Source organism: Dermochelys coriacea, chromosome 2 (genome assembly GCF_009764565.3).
Source record: "Dermochelys coriacea isolate rDerCor1 chromosome 2, rDerCor1.pri.v4, whole genome shotgun sequence".
NCBI lineage: Eukaryota > Metazoa > Chordata > Testudines > Dermochelyidae > Dermochelys > Dermochelys coriacea.
This window is the reverse complement of record NC_050069.1, coordinates 190,868,653-190,882,750: the sequence shown is the minus strand read 5'-3', so window position 1 is coordinate 190,882,750 and position 14,098 is coordinate 190,868,653. Positions and strand designations below refer to the sequence as shown.

Sequence of the window (14,098 nt, the reverse complement as noted above, 5' to 3'; positions counted from 1 at the left end):
TGAAAAGAGAAAAAGAATCCTGTTTATGAAGCCATGCCACACAATTAGGGAACTGAAACGTAGGATTTAGGCATGAACAGCAAATATTCACTGGGTGAAATTCACGACTGTGCAGAGGGCCCAACACAAGGTCCATATACCACTTGTATACTTATACTTATCCTACTTATCCTTTCCACACTGGATTTAAGTAGCACTTAAGTTATACATAGGCCTTGTGCTGGGTCCTCTGCACAGCAGTGAACTTCACCCACTGTGACCAGTTTGCAAACGAGAAGCTACAATTTGTTTACACAACTGGTTGTTGAACAATTGTGAACAATGAAGAAATTAAGAAAAATTACACCCTATTTGTGGATAATTTGTGAACAAATAGGTGTCACGTCCACGGAATAATTTGAGTAGCTCTAGGCCAAAGGTTAAATTACTTTCAGAATCTAAAATTATGTATATGCTTGCAATATACACATATTTAATATACTTAATTGTTCTAACTCTGTTGTGTCATTATTCTAGGTGGGTGATGCGGTCCTCGAAAATGCACGTCTTATGTTACAGATGGAGAACATTCAAGCCTATGCTGAAGATTTTAAAGACAGGTAGTTTTCTTGAGGCAACAATATGGGTGACTTCTTTGACTAAACATACACTTATCATATTGAATATGAAAACGGAACTCTCCATATTAGAGAGAATTAGCATAGGGATCTGACTCACTTTTTGACCTTGGACATCCTGTGACCTTATCTCACGGTCTTATTGTGTAGCTAAATTAAGGTTGTAATGAATTTTGAGATCCTCAGATAGGTGATTTGAGAGCAACATATTATTATTATTATTTTGAAATAGTGCGACTTTAAATATTTCCAGCAGTCAGAAATTTACTGGCAAAGTCATTACTGTGCTCTCACTGATATAAAGACCTAGAGCTCTTGCTAAAGGGACACAACTCAAATCTGGCTCAAAATTTTAATTTTTTAAAAACAAACCTTTATAAAACCCAATTCCTATGGAAATGTGTTTATGTTTTTTTTAAAACATCATGTGAAACAAGAAATACAAACGTAGCACAATGAGCCTCAGTGCAATGCCTATATACAAAAATGAAACTGACTACTGATTTTCATTGTCCATGATGAAAGTAATGAAAAAAATAGAAGAGCACAAATAGTGACAAATTGTACTTTTAAAAATTCGTACAGTTTTCAAAATCTAAGTTACCATTTGTATCACTTGTAGATGTCTGTTTACAGCAGAGGTCCTCACCCTGTGGGGTGCAGGGGAACATTCGAGGAGGGAGTGGCTGGGGCTCGGGCCTGCCCCCACAGGGGGTGGGGAGGGAGCACCACCCAGCTTCACACCTGGCCCCAGCCCCGCGGGCCCTGGCTGCCAGCCCCACTCCCGCCCCCAGCCTCATCACCCTTACCCCGCTACCCAGAGCCATGGCCCCACTCCCAGCCTAACTCCTGGGGTGCGGACAAGGGTGGGCGGGGGAGCTGCGCAAAGTAAAAAGTTTGGGAACCACTGGTTTATAGTGTCCCTTTGAATTGCACTTACTACTGCTACAACAACCAACTACAACAACATATTAGGCCTGATTCTTCTAACCCTTATTCATATGTAAATAGTTCTAAAAAGCAAGGGTTTGCTTTATACTCCACATGTATTTCACACTAGTTTATCTTCAATGATTTTGATCTTTTCCTAAATTCATCTCTCTTTAATAGTTAAATTTAATAACAACATCAAAATATACATTGTGTTTTTGGCCTTCTCTTTAATGTTTCTGTCAGAAAAACAAAGCTTTGAGCTGCTAATACTACTCTTTCAAATGCAGTCTGTCAATTTCATAATCTAAGTGGTAAAACAAAATTGCCAACTGACTTTCACTAGCAATTTAAATATACAAAACATTTTCTTTGTTTTCACTGAATCAGAGCAACGAATATTAAAATCTCTACTAGCTTTCACTGGGGTCATCCACCTGTTTCCCAAGCTACTGAATTCCAGGCAAAGAAGGCAGCTCACCAATGGAGCAGTGTAGAAATTGTTTATGAAGCTGGCTCTGTTCACACCTGTATCAGAGAGTCCAGCTGCCCAAACTGGCTGAGCTCAGTGCTGCAGCATCCCTGAACTGAAAATCTGTGCATTGAACAAGAGACTTTTCACATGACCAGGCCAATGTCATGGCCATAATTTAGAACAAAAGATTAGAATGAGAAAGGAACAACTTACAGTAATATAGACAAACAAAGCAATATAAAAAAAAATCCCCATTGAGCTTGTAGGGAAAAAACAGCTGCATTTTTCAGCCAGGCATTTTGCTTTAATAGCATGTTTTTTTTTACTAATGAGCAGTTGCCACCTGATTTTTTTATTTTCATTATAAAGCAATGGCCAAATTAGAGATGCTTGCAGGAACATTATATGTTATGATATTTTAAAAAGAGAAATAATAAGAATATTAGGCAGTTTGTGTGCATAAGGCCTGTGCTGGTGACAAGGTAGTTTTAAGTCCAAAGTCAGTGGCAAACTTTCCATTTGCTTCAACATGACTGGGATTTGCCCTTAAAGGTGGATTACATCCCAAGGAACAACAAACCAAGCCTTTCCCCAATATGTTTAATAATAAACAGTAATAGTAATACTTGGAGCTCATATAGTTTTTTCATCCTTAGTTCTCACGGCACCTTGCAAAGATGGGTGCAGATTACTATCCCCATTTTATAGATGCGGCAACAGAGATACAGAAAGGAAAAGCCACCCAAGGTCACTTAGTATGAGAATGTCAGATCCAGGAAAAGAACACAGGTCTCCCAATTCCCATTCCAGAACTCTACCCACTAGACAATGCTGTTTCTCAAACTGCTAATTAGTGTCTTGACATAATTTGCCTTTTAATAAAGCAAGGCATGATGATTGACCTGACAATGGTTTTGAAGTGTATGAAGAAATGGTATGGTGAGAGATATCTTCTGTGCCTATCTATCTGGTACATACCAATAATTAACATGATGGTGTGACATTTTGGGGACTACTTAGACCAGTAAGAGGTTCTGTTCCCGCCTTCCCTATAATCTTGGGGGCCTTTGTGCCATGCAGCTGTGGTTCAGATCCCTGACATGAGTAGCTAGCCCAGAAGCACAAGGTCTCACCCTGGCTCTCACCTTTGCAGGTTGACACAAGACAGCCCTTCCAGTCCTAAGTCTCCCCTAATACGTCCTCCCAGAATGTCACAAAGGCCCTTTTTTTTCTTGATCTTCTGGAATTTGCCAGTACCTCTAGCTAAATCAATAGTAGAAAAAAAATTGCTGACTTTAATGCTGCTAAATAATCTTCAATTCTAGATAAGGAATAGGCAGTTTTATGGGTGACCTGGTTCAACTTTCAATGAACCTACACAAAAGCACAGTCTCCCATCTTTTTTTTTAAATTAGTATAACTGGCACAGCTCACATGACTTCTATATAATGTCATAGGTCTGGCCCCCATAATTTAGAGTCACAACTGGTACTAATCCTTTCCCCGTTACAACATTTTTGCAACTATTGTAGGATTCCCTTCTTTACCTCTGAGCGAGGTAAAGCAATATATCCCTGTCAACCCATTTTTGTTTTACAAATTAAAATGATTTCTGTATTTGGGTGCAACTTGATGGGAAGCGTCTCTTTTATTCTCACTTTCCCCATATTGATTATAAAAAGTTTTATAATTTCTTATATGTCTAAACATATTCTGCCAGACTTTCTTTTTTTGACTGGAGAGCTTCTCCTGATCCTTAGTACCTGCAGCAGCTCCTCATAACAATGTTGCAGTAGATTCATACCTATGACTGTTGGTGGTAAGCATTCACTGTTGACATCACTAACAAAAATACCCTGATTGCGATATTTAGTAGTCCCACTTTTAATTTCAGCTTCCATGTAGCCAACACATGGGATAGCTAAACAATTTCCTGGTACAACTTCACCCTGTATTTAGTAGTCAAACAATTTTGAGCCTAATATTTTATGAAATGTTGGCTCTAATGTGGTAACTTGTGACCTGGTATCCAGCAAGGCCCGCATTTCTATCCCATTAATCTTAAACAGACAGGCATTTTCCTATAGCAGCAGCCTGCCCTCCAATGTTGTTCAGGTCTATTCTCTTGTCCCTCCAAGATCCGACCCCCAATCCGCAACCTTCTGCTTAAAGCCACAGCATTAGTATTTTTAGTCACGTACCTCCTTTCTATATGTCCCACCTCACCGCATCTCCTGCAAATAGGATTACCATCGTAATCAACTATTGGCTGTGCAATGACCCATCTCAATTCCCTGTGGCATTCATCTGTATTTTCTAGGTGCCAAGACTTCCTGCTTCAAATCCAGTCTCATATCTTGAATTTCTCTCTATACCCCTCTTAAATTTTCTCCAAAAATGTATTTTCTATCCCAGAATTACCATCCTCTGAATTTTGGCCAGCTTGTACCACACACTGACTACCATTTTCAGACTGCAAGGCAACAGCAATTTGTAGCCATACTGTGGATATACCATAACGGCCCTGACTGGTCCTTCACCTCTCATAAGTATTATAGCCTCTTCTTAAAGTCCAGGATGGAGGTTTCCAGATTCTATCTTAACAATAACTTTCATTCCATATATAACATAATATACATAACCCCTCAATGAATTTGTCTTTCAGCGTGTTATCAGTATCTTGGGCTTCATGAGATTCTAACTTTTCTATTGCTTGTAAAACCTCCTGTAATCCTAACGTATACTGACTTCTGCTGGAGTTTGTACCCTGGGAAAGAACCTCTGTTTCAATTCTGACAAGGTACGACTGTCAAACATACAGCCTAATCTTCTGACTATTTGTTCTACAGTCCCTTTTTCATTTTTCAGCCATGTACTCACTTCTTTTTTAGCTGTACCCACTAATTGCCCAGTCAGAATCTCGGTTTTCTCCATGCAGTCTAAACATTGACTGTAGCATTGTTTTAAATTCTCCAAATGAAACAGCATTACTTTCATAACTGTATCTAGAAAATTTAGACAACCAAGGAGCTCCAAAGAAATATGGCATGGTCAGTGGTGTTGGCGCGAGTGGCTGTTGGGCCCCGCCCACAGTTGTCCTTTCTCCTGAATTATCCCTCGACTGACTTATGTTATTTTAACATGGTCACCCTCTTGCTTTGAACTCCTTCTATCCTGTTTGTGACAGCAATTTGCAGTGTTAATCCACTAATTCATTAACCTTTGCGAGCTTGTACACACTACTCTTCCTTAATTTGTGCAGTTAATACCACATGCATCCTTATTAACGAGAACAAAATAAATTTCTCAACAATATACTGGGTCACTACAAAGGATAATCAATTTTTCCTCTCCTGGGTTGTAAGTCCAACTCCACTTTAGCTGTCCTTTGCTTCACTTCGACTTGTAGTATTCTTTGGATTCGATGATCCTGTGGCTGTACCTCTGTTCATCAAGTTTATCCACACACAGAGTTTCTTCATCTAGTGGCTCACACTTGGCCATTAGATGCCTTCAAATTGCATTCCTTCAATAGATGTTCACAGTCATTCTCTCTTTTCATTTACTTTAGGTCCTTTGTGGTTGAGCTTCTCATTTACAGTTTTCAGAATCTATTTTCATCTAATACAACTTTTTGATCAATTCCCTTTTTCACCAATTATATTTCTTTTCAGTTCTTTTCCCTTGGTAGTTTCTCTCCAGTACGTCTGCAGATTTTATTTCCCTCTACTTCCCTTCTCTAATAGTATCTGCTAACATATCCAGTTCTATTTTTTTCTGCTTCTCCTGACCTGAAAGCTTTCCTATTTTCCTTACTTTTATTCTCCTGTTCTTCTTTTATTTTATCACCTCATCTCCTACTCCAGCTCAAGTTTATCCACTAACTCAGCCCCTAGATCGGGGTGGGCAAACTTTTTGGCCCGAGGGCCACACTGGGGTTGCAAAACTATATGGAGGGCCAGGTAGGGAAGGCTGTGCCTCCCCAAACAGCCTGGCCCCTGCCCCCTATTCGACTCCTCCCACTTCCCACCCCCTGACTGTCCCCCTTAGAACCTCCCACCCATCCAACCCCGCTACTACTTGTCCCCTGACCACCACCTCCTGGGACCCCTCGCCCCTAACTGCCCCCCCAGGACCACACCCCCTATATAACCCCCTGCTCCCTGTCCCCTGACAGGCCCCCCAGGACTCCCACGCCTATCCAACCCACCCTGGGGTTCCCATCCCCGACTGCGCCCCCGACCATAGCCTCTTCCCCATCCAACCGCCCCCTGACAGGCCCCCCCGGGACTCCCACACCTATCCAACCGTCCCCTGTTCCCTATCCCCTGACTGCCCCGGTACCCCCTGCCCCGGCCCCCTTACCATGCCGCTCAGAGCAGCATGTCTGGCAGCCACGCTGCCCGGCCAGAGCCAGACACTCTGCCACGCTGCCCTGCAGCAGCGAACAGCCCCACTGCCCAGCACGCTGCCCACGCGAGGCTGGCGTCACTGCTTGCCCAAGCACTGCCTACCCCCTGTGCACGGCTGGCGCTCCCTCACACATTCCTCCAAACTCTGCTTTATTTCCACAAAAGTGGGCATTTGCCCCATTTGCTCTTGCCAACTTGCCACTTTTGCCAATAAAGTCAGGACGGCCGGGACAGGGCTTAAAAAAGGGACTGTCCCGGCCAAAATGGGATGTATGGTCACCCTACCCCTAATAGTATCTCTATCTTAAAACTACAACAGGTACTGATGTTGGGGCCAGGGTTACTACAGTATCATTTACAATATACAAGTTTGACCACATATGCTTACTACGTTTTTCTCTGCAGATATGAAAATGAGCAGCCATTCAGAAAGGCAGTGGAAGATGAAATTAATTCCCTATATAAAGTGATTGATGATGCTAATTTAACTAAAATGGATCTGAAGCGTCAGATAGAAAGCATGAAAGAAGAATTAGGTCTGCTATCAAAGAATCATGAAGAAGTAAGTCAAGACTGGGTGCAATGCATAGGTAGTATGTGTCTGTTTAAGTCACATCAGTATGACACTATCTTAACCAGAAGCAAAAAAGCTAATTCTGTCAAGTATAAATGATAGTTATCTATCTGCAAATTGTTACTATCTCTCTCTCTCTTTTGTTAGCTTACAGACCTCTCATCTTTCTAGTCCTAATTAAAGTTATCCATATACAACTTTCCACATTTCTGACATCTGATAAATATAACAGAGTTGAACTATCTTCACTCCATGTGACACTGAACACGATGAACACACAAGATGATTTATGAGGCTGGACTTTCATTAGGTGTAAATCTCCAGTGCTCCGAGGCCTGATTCACCTCTTATTCACACCAATATAAATAAAAAGTAAATTCCACTGAGAGAAGAATCTGGCCCCATGGAATTTTTAAACCCTCAAACTTCTGAAATAACGTACATAAATTACTTTACATTAAATGTGCGATACTTAGCAAACCACTCCATTCCCAAGACTCTTAATTTCACCATCTGTTCTGAGCAACAAATCATTGAAACAAGTCATAATTACTTGAGAAAATAGATTACTCACGGGCCCAATTCTGCAATCCTTATTCATTGACTTAAGTAGGAATTGAATTAGTGAAGATTAGTCATACCAGTAAAGGCTTCAGCATCTAATCTCAAGTAAGCACCCTCAATGACAGAAGACAAATTGCAGAGTTACCACAAGGCCCATTTAAGGGCAGGGCATAGTTGTGCTGCCCAAGGAACAGAACAGGGAGCAAACTGTACCTCAAGAGAGTCAAAATTCAGTACCTGCATTCTCCTTGTTCCACTGGGGAAGTAAGCTGGACCAGCCTGATACCTAATTGTAGATTGCTTCCCCATCCACACTGGCACAGCTGTGCCAAGCCAAGGCTCCATCCACTCCCTGTCTCAGTCTACCTCTTCCCCTCCACGTGTGGTGGGAAGGGAAGGGAGTAAGGCTTTCAAGCGGTTAAAAAAAATTAATCGCGATTAATCGCACTGTTAAACAATAATAGAATACGATTTATTAAATATTTATGGATGTTTTCTACATTTTCAAATGTATTAATTTCAATTATAACACAGAATACAAAGTGTACAGTGCTCACTCTATATATTTATTTTTGATTAAAAATATTTGCACGGTAAAAAGAAATAGTATTTTCAATTTACCTACTACAAGTACCGTAGTGCAATCTCTTTATCATGAAAGTTAAACTTCTGCTGGTGGCATCTGACTCAGATGATGAAAATGAACATGCGTCAGACTGCATTGCTTTGGATCGTTATTGAGCAGAACCCGTTGTCAGCATGGACGCATGTCCTCTGGATTGGTGGTTGAAGCATGAAGGGACATATGAATCTGTAGCACATCTGGCCCGTAAGTATCTTGCAATGCCAGTTATAAAAATGCTAGCGAATGCCTGTTCTCGCTTTCAGGTGACATTGTAAACAAGAAGCGGGCAGCATTATCTCCCAGTAAATGTAAACAAACTCGTTTGTCTGAACGATTGGCTGAACAAGAAGTAGGACGGAGTGGACTTGTAGGCTCTAAAGTTTTACATTGTTTTGTTTTGAGTGCAGTTAGGTAACAAAAAAAAAATCTACCTTTGTAAGTTACACTTTCACACTAAAGAGATTGCACTACAGTACTTGTATGAGGTGAACTGAAAAATACTATTTATTTTATTATTTTTACAGTGCAAATATTTGTAATAAAAAATACTATAAAGTGAGCACTGTACTCTTTGTACTCTGTGTTGTAATTGAAATCAATTTATTTGAAAATGCAAAAAAAAAATTTAATATATTTCAGTTGGTATTCTGTTGTTTAACAGTGCGATTAAAACGGTGATTAATCACAATTCATTGATTTAATCACAATTAATTTTTGAGTTAATCGTGCAAGTTGATTGTGATTAATCGACAGCCCTAGAAGGGAGTAGTGGCTTCTGTACCCAGAGGAGTAAGGTTGTGACATATGCTCCATTATTTACCAGTGCAGGGACATAAGACAGGTCAAAACTGAACCCAGAATAAGTACTTTATCTTCACATGGAAATGACATCACAGAAAACTGTTGAACAGAATGATTATATTAAAGGGACACATTTTTAAAGGGACCTCAACCCAGCCTCCATTTTTGCATGTACATCTTTACATACCCTTGCCCGCATATTCTCAACACTGTCATCACTTGTAGGTGATATGGTTTACAGACCAATTCACACTGTTCTAGCAGTATATGGAAATGGTATACGTAAACAGGGTGATGTAAAAGGGACTACAATTCAGGCCTACATGTGCACACCTCATTTGTTTTTGTGCCCATACAAGTGACAGTGCTCAAAAATATTTGTACAAGCATTTGTAGAAGAGGTGGCCTGAAGTTAGCCTGCAGAAAATAAATATTAAATAATGGGCCTGTTACCAGCCATCAAAATGTTTTTCTCAAGTAGTGATAAACAAACTTTTCCAGGAAGTTTTATTCCTTTCATATCCCAGCCTCACATCCAAGAAGCATGCAGATCCACTGAGCTGAGACACAGTATATTTATACATACATACACACAGACGCTTATACAGCGACAAGTTTCAGTTGGGGGCTGTGCTATACTCTTGGGAAGGATCCTAAAGGTGCCTGTAACACACCATACTTTGGAAATCATATGAAAGAGTTGATTAGTTGAAATATTCCCTCCACAGAGCAGGATAGACAACGGGCCTCTAGACAATGGGCCTGCTTCTCCACTGCTTTGCACTTTATACAGTCATTTACTCCTGTGCAGATAAAGTGTTCAGCACTACCAGAACAGAATGACAGTGTTTTACACTCACACTGCATTCACTTTGCAATAGTGTAAATGACCACAAAAGGTGCAAAGTAGTGGAGAATCAGATCTTTTAAGTAGTTTGCAATAGCCCCAACAAGAGCTAAAGTTTAAATAATGGCTTTGTAGATGTGTTTGCATCATACCGAGACAACTGAATTGCACCATAGGTGTTCCTTAGTATCCTCTAAAGCTAGAACTGACCGCTAACCCTTTTTCTTGTATGCATGTTTTTTTCAGGATGTGAAGATGTTATACAATCAGCTTGCTGGATCACAGCTGGAAGAACTGGAAGCTCCTATTGGAACTGGCCTAGATGACATACTGGAAAAAATCAGAATTCACTGGGAGAAGGATATAGAGAAAAATCGTGTTGAGACAGGTGCCTTGCTTCATACCAAGGTAGGCACCTACAGTGTTCTCTGCAGCTGTCTCCAACACCAACTGATATTGCAACTGAAGAAAAATATATTTTTTCTAGTCCCCTGGGGTAATCATTAAAATATTTTTTCTTGAAACAAAGAGTGATGATAACACTCTAAGGAACCTTGATCCAGCTTCATCCCAAGAAACATTCATGCAAATCCACTGACTTCATTGGGGTGGCACAGATGTAACTGAGGGTGGAAATTGGCCCTATTTATATCCATTTTAACACAGCAATGCTTTCATTGCAAAATAAGGGAGTCTATACACATTTTTGCTTTCCTATCATTTCCAGTGCAGAGACACTAAAGCAGAAAATTAGTTCTCTACAGCAGTGTTTCTCAAATTGGGGTCTGAAAACCCCTAGGAGTCCCTGAGGGTACTCCAGGGGGCCCACAGGCCCAGCTGATCAACTCCTTCCCCTTCCTCCCTCAACTCTTCCTCCTCCTTCCCAGCGCCTGCTGCACACCAGGGAACAGCTGTTCCCCAGCGTGCAGGAGGTGCTGGGAGGGAGAGGGAGGAATGGGGACAGGGCAGAATCATGTCTGGGGCCACCGGCCCTGCTGATCAGCTAGGGTTGCCAACCCTCACAGTTTCACTGGGAGTCTCCCAGAATCAGGCTCTATCTCCCAGAGGCTACTGAAGCCAAACCGGGAGATTTCACATGCTAAAAGTCTGGCGGCACAGGGGAGCTAAGGCAGGCTCCCTGCCTACCCTTGCTCCACACTGCTCCTGGAAGCAGCCAGCACGTCCTTGCGGCCCGGGGGGGGGGGGGAGGGAAAGGTGAGGAGGCGGGGGTCTCTGCATGCTGCCCCCGCCCCGAGCGCAGATTCTGCAGCTCCCATTGGCCGGGAACTTTGGCCAATGGGAGCTGTGGCGGTGGCGCCTGTGGGGCTTCCTAGGAGCCACTGCCAGAGGGATGTGCTGGTTGCTTTCGGGAGCTGCCCAACATAAGCATCGCCTGGCTGGAGTCTGCACCCCCTCCCACACCCCAACTCCTCCCAGAGCCCACACCCCCTCCCGCACCCAAACTTCCTCCCAGAGCCCATACCCTGCACCCCTTCATGCATCCCAACACCCTGTCCCAGCCTGGTGAAAGTGAGTGAGGATGGGGGACAGTGAGCGGGAAAGGAAAAGGTGGGGTGAGACCTTAGGTGGAGTGAGGGCGGGGCCTAGGCCTCAGCAGGTGGGCTTGGGGGTCCCCGAAAAATTTTAAATCAAAATGGGGGTCCTTGGGTTGCTAAAAGTTTGAGAACCACGGCTTGACAGGATTCAAGAATGCAATCTTTTGTCAAAAGCCACACTTTCTCAACTACTTTGCTGGGGGTGGAAATAAAAAGGTAGAGTTTAAGAAAAAACATGCATGACCATTAAATATAGGCTAGCACCCAACATCCTAGCAAACAGAAGGATTTGACTGGTGTCAACTAGGAATGACCATAACTGTGAGATACGATTTCATATAAAAGGAGAACCATTTATAGGTGTGGAGAGGAAACTTGTCCCCTAGATTTGGCTTTAATCTTCGTCCCTGCTTAAAATTGTCATTCTGTTTTGCTGCCCCCTCACCCTTCCGCTTCATCTACCATGTCTCAGTAACAGCCATCTTGCATACAATGCAACTAAAATCACTGAAATGTACTGCAGCTTTTCCTCTGCTAAAATGAATCATGATTTGGGGGGGATAGAGGTGGGGGAAACAGCTACCTTAGGTAAGTATTTTTGCAGTATTGCAGTATCAAGCTCAGCGCATAATCCTAAATTTTTACAGCCATCTCACTCTCCACTGATTATTGCAACAGAGAACAGCACAGTAAAATCACGATTGCTGCTGTGCTGCAGAAATACTTAGAAAAGACATAGTCCCCATAAGGTTTATGATGCGGAGCTGCTACAAAAATAGAGGGTACAACAGGGGTGTGGGGATAAGGAGGACAGCAAAATGAAAGGAAAGAGGAATCTGAGGTACAGCCTGTCTCTGTAAAAAGTATTTAAATTTAAAGAATGTTACTATTTTATAGATAAGAAAGAAACATCCCTTGCAGAGGCACCGATTTCATGGGTGCTCCAGGGCTGGAGCACCCATGGAAAAAAAAATGTGGGTGTGGCAGCCCCCATCAGCGCCTCCCGTCCGCAGGCCTCGCAATTAGCACCTCCACCTACCCCCCAGCACCTCCCACCCACAGTGGATCAGCTGATCCGCGGTATGCAGGAGGTGTCGGGGGGGGGGGGAGAGGGAAGGAGTGAGTACAGGTCATGCGCAGGGAAGGGGATGGAATGGGGCGGGGGACCTTGGGAGAAGAGGTGGAATGGTGGTGGGGCCTGGGGAAGAGCCCAGCACATTAGAAAGTCGGGGCCTATGATCCCTTGATTTCAACAATGACACCAGGGTGATGGTGGCCATATAAGAACCTAAAAAAATGAGTTTATTGAGGAGATTCTTCATCAAATCCTTACACTTCAAATCTTGTTAAGCAAATCTTTCACAGAGCTGATTTTATGTAATCCAGATCCTCAGATGGCTTAAATTGGCCTACCCTACCTCAACTGAAGTCAATGGCACTACATCAAATTACCTTTGTTGAGGATGTGGCCCACTACATGTTTTAGGGGTGTGTAACTGCCTACAAGAAACCAATTCCTTCAGTCCCCTCTCCCCACTTATTCCTCATCCTCATGTGGAAGTTGATCCTCTCACTCTTTCCTATTTAAAAAACAGAAATTTATTATAGCCTCTACTAACAACCAGCACTTCAACTGTGCAGAAGTGTCACATGCAAAGGGGACTTTTGACACATACCTAACTTTTCATAGGGCTTGTCTACCCTGGCAAGTTTTGTCGATGAAACTAATGTCGACACAAAAAAAATCGACAAAAGCAAAGACACCAAAGCAAGTCTACATTTGCTCTCTCTTGACAGACCATGTCCACATTCAGGGCACCATTGTCGACGGCGTGAGCAATGCACTGTGGGTATGCATCCCACAGTGCCTGGCGACACCATCTTTCACTATGTGTTGTGGGAAGGTGGAAATGGAGCACAGCACATCCTGGGACGTGCAAAATGTCCCGTCATGCACCGCTTTGTGTCCCAGCCCTCCAACAGTTTTTGGCTTCCTTTCGCGCCGTTTTTCCAACTGTCAGTCTTTGTAGTGCACGCCAGCATCTGTAGTGAGAGAGGATGGATCCTGCACTTCTCTCCTATGCGCTGTTAACTGTCATGAGGATATCATGTATGGCAGTAGAGTTACTCGCAAAGTTACTGACAGAGGATGAACCGAAGGCACCTGAGTGTGATATGGACAGCAGCAACTTATCAGTGCTTTTGGCATTCACAGAGCAGCTGCATATGGTGAGACCGTCTCTTTTGGACTAGGGAAACAAGCACTGATTGGTGGGATCGCACTGTCGTGCAGGTGTGAGATGAAGGCCAATGGATACAGAACTTTCAGATGCCTAAAGCAACCTTCCTGTAGCTATGTGCTGAGCTGGCCCCCGACCTGCGGTGCAAGGACACCAGAATGAGAGCTGCCTGTGGAAGCTGGCAAATTCAGACTGCTACCGGTCAGCTGCAAATCAGTTTGGAGTAGGGAAGTCTACTGTTGGGGCTGTATTATTCCAAGTGTGCAGGGCAATAAATCGCATCCTGCTGCGGAGGACCATAACTCTGGGAAATGTCCATTAAATAGTGGATGGCTTTGCAGAGATGGGTTTTCCTAACAGTGGCAGGGCGATAGATGGCACACACATTTCAATTTTAGTGCCAGACCACCTTACCTCAGAATACATCAATAGGAATGGATACTTCTCCATGACATTG

The 14,098-nt window shown here is 42.9% G+C and overlaps 1 protein-coding gene across 1 annotated transcript in view; it reads left to right on the top strand.

The window, feature by feature from the left end:
- Positions 1-14,098, top strand: part of BFSP2 (beaded filament structural protein 2) — a 35,632-nt gene that overhangs the window by 10,903 nt on the left and 10,631 nt on the right. Inside the window, exons 2-4 of the mRNA XM_038393190.2 lie at positions 517-599; positions 6,840-6,996; positions 10,092-10,253. Coding sequence (XP_038249118.1) covers positions 517-599; positions 6,840-6,996; positions 10,092-10,253 — 402 coding nt within the window. The remainder of the gene's footprint in view (positions 1-516; positions 600-6,839; positions 6,997-10,091; positions 10,254-14,098) is intronic.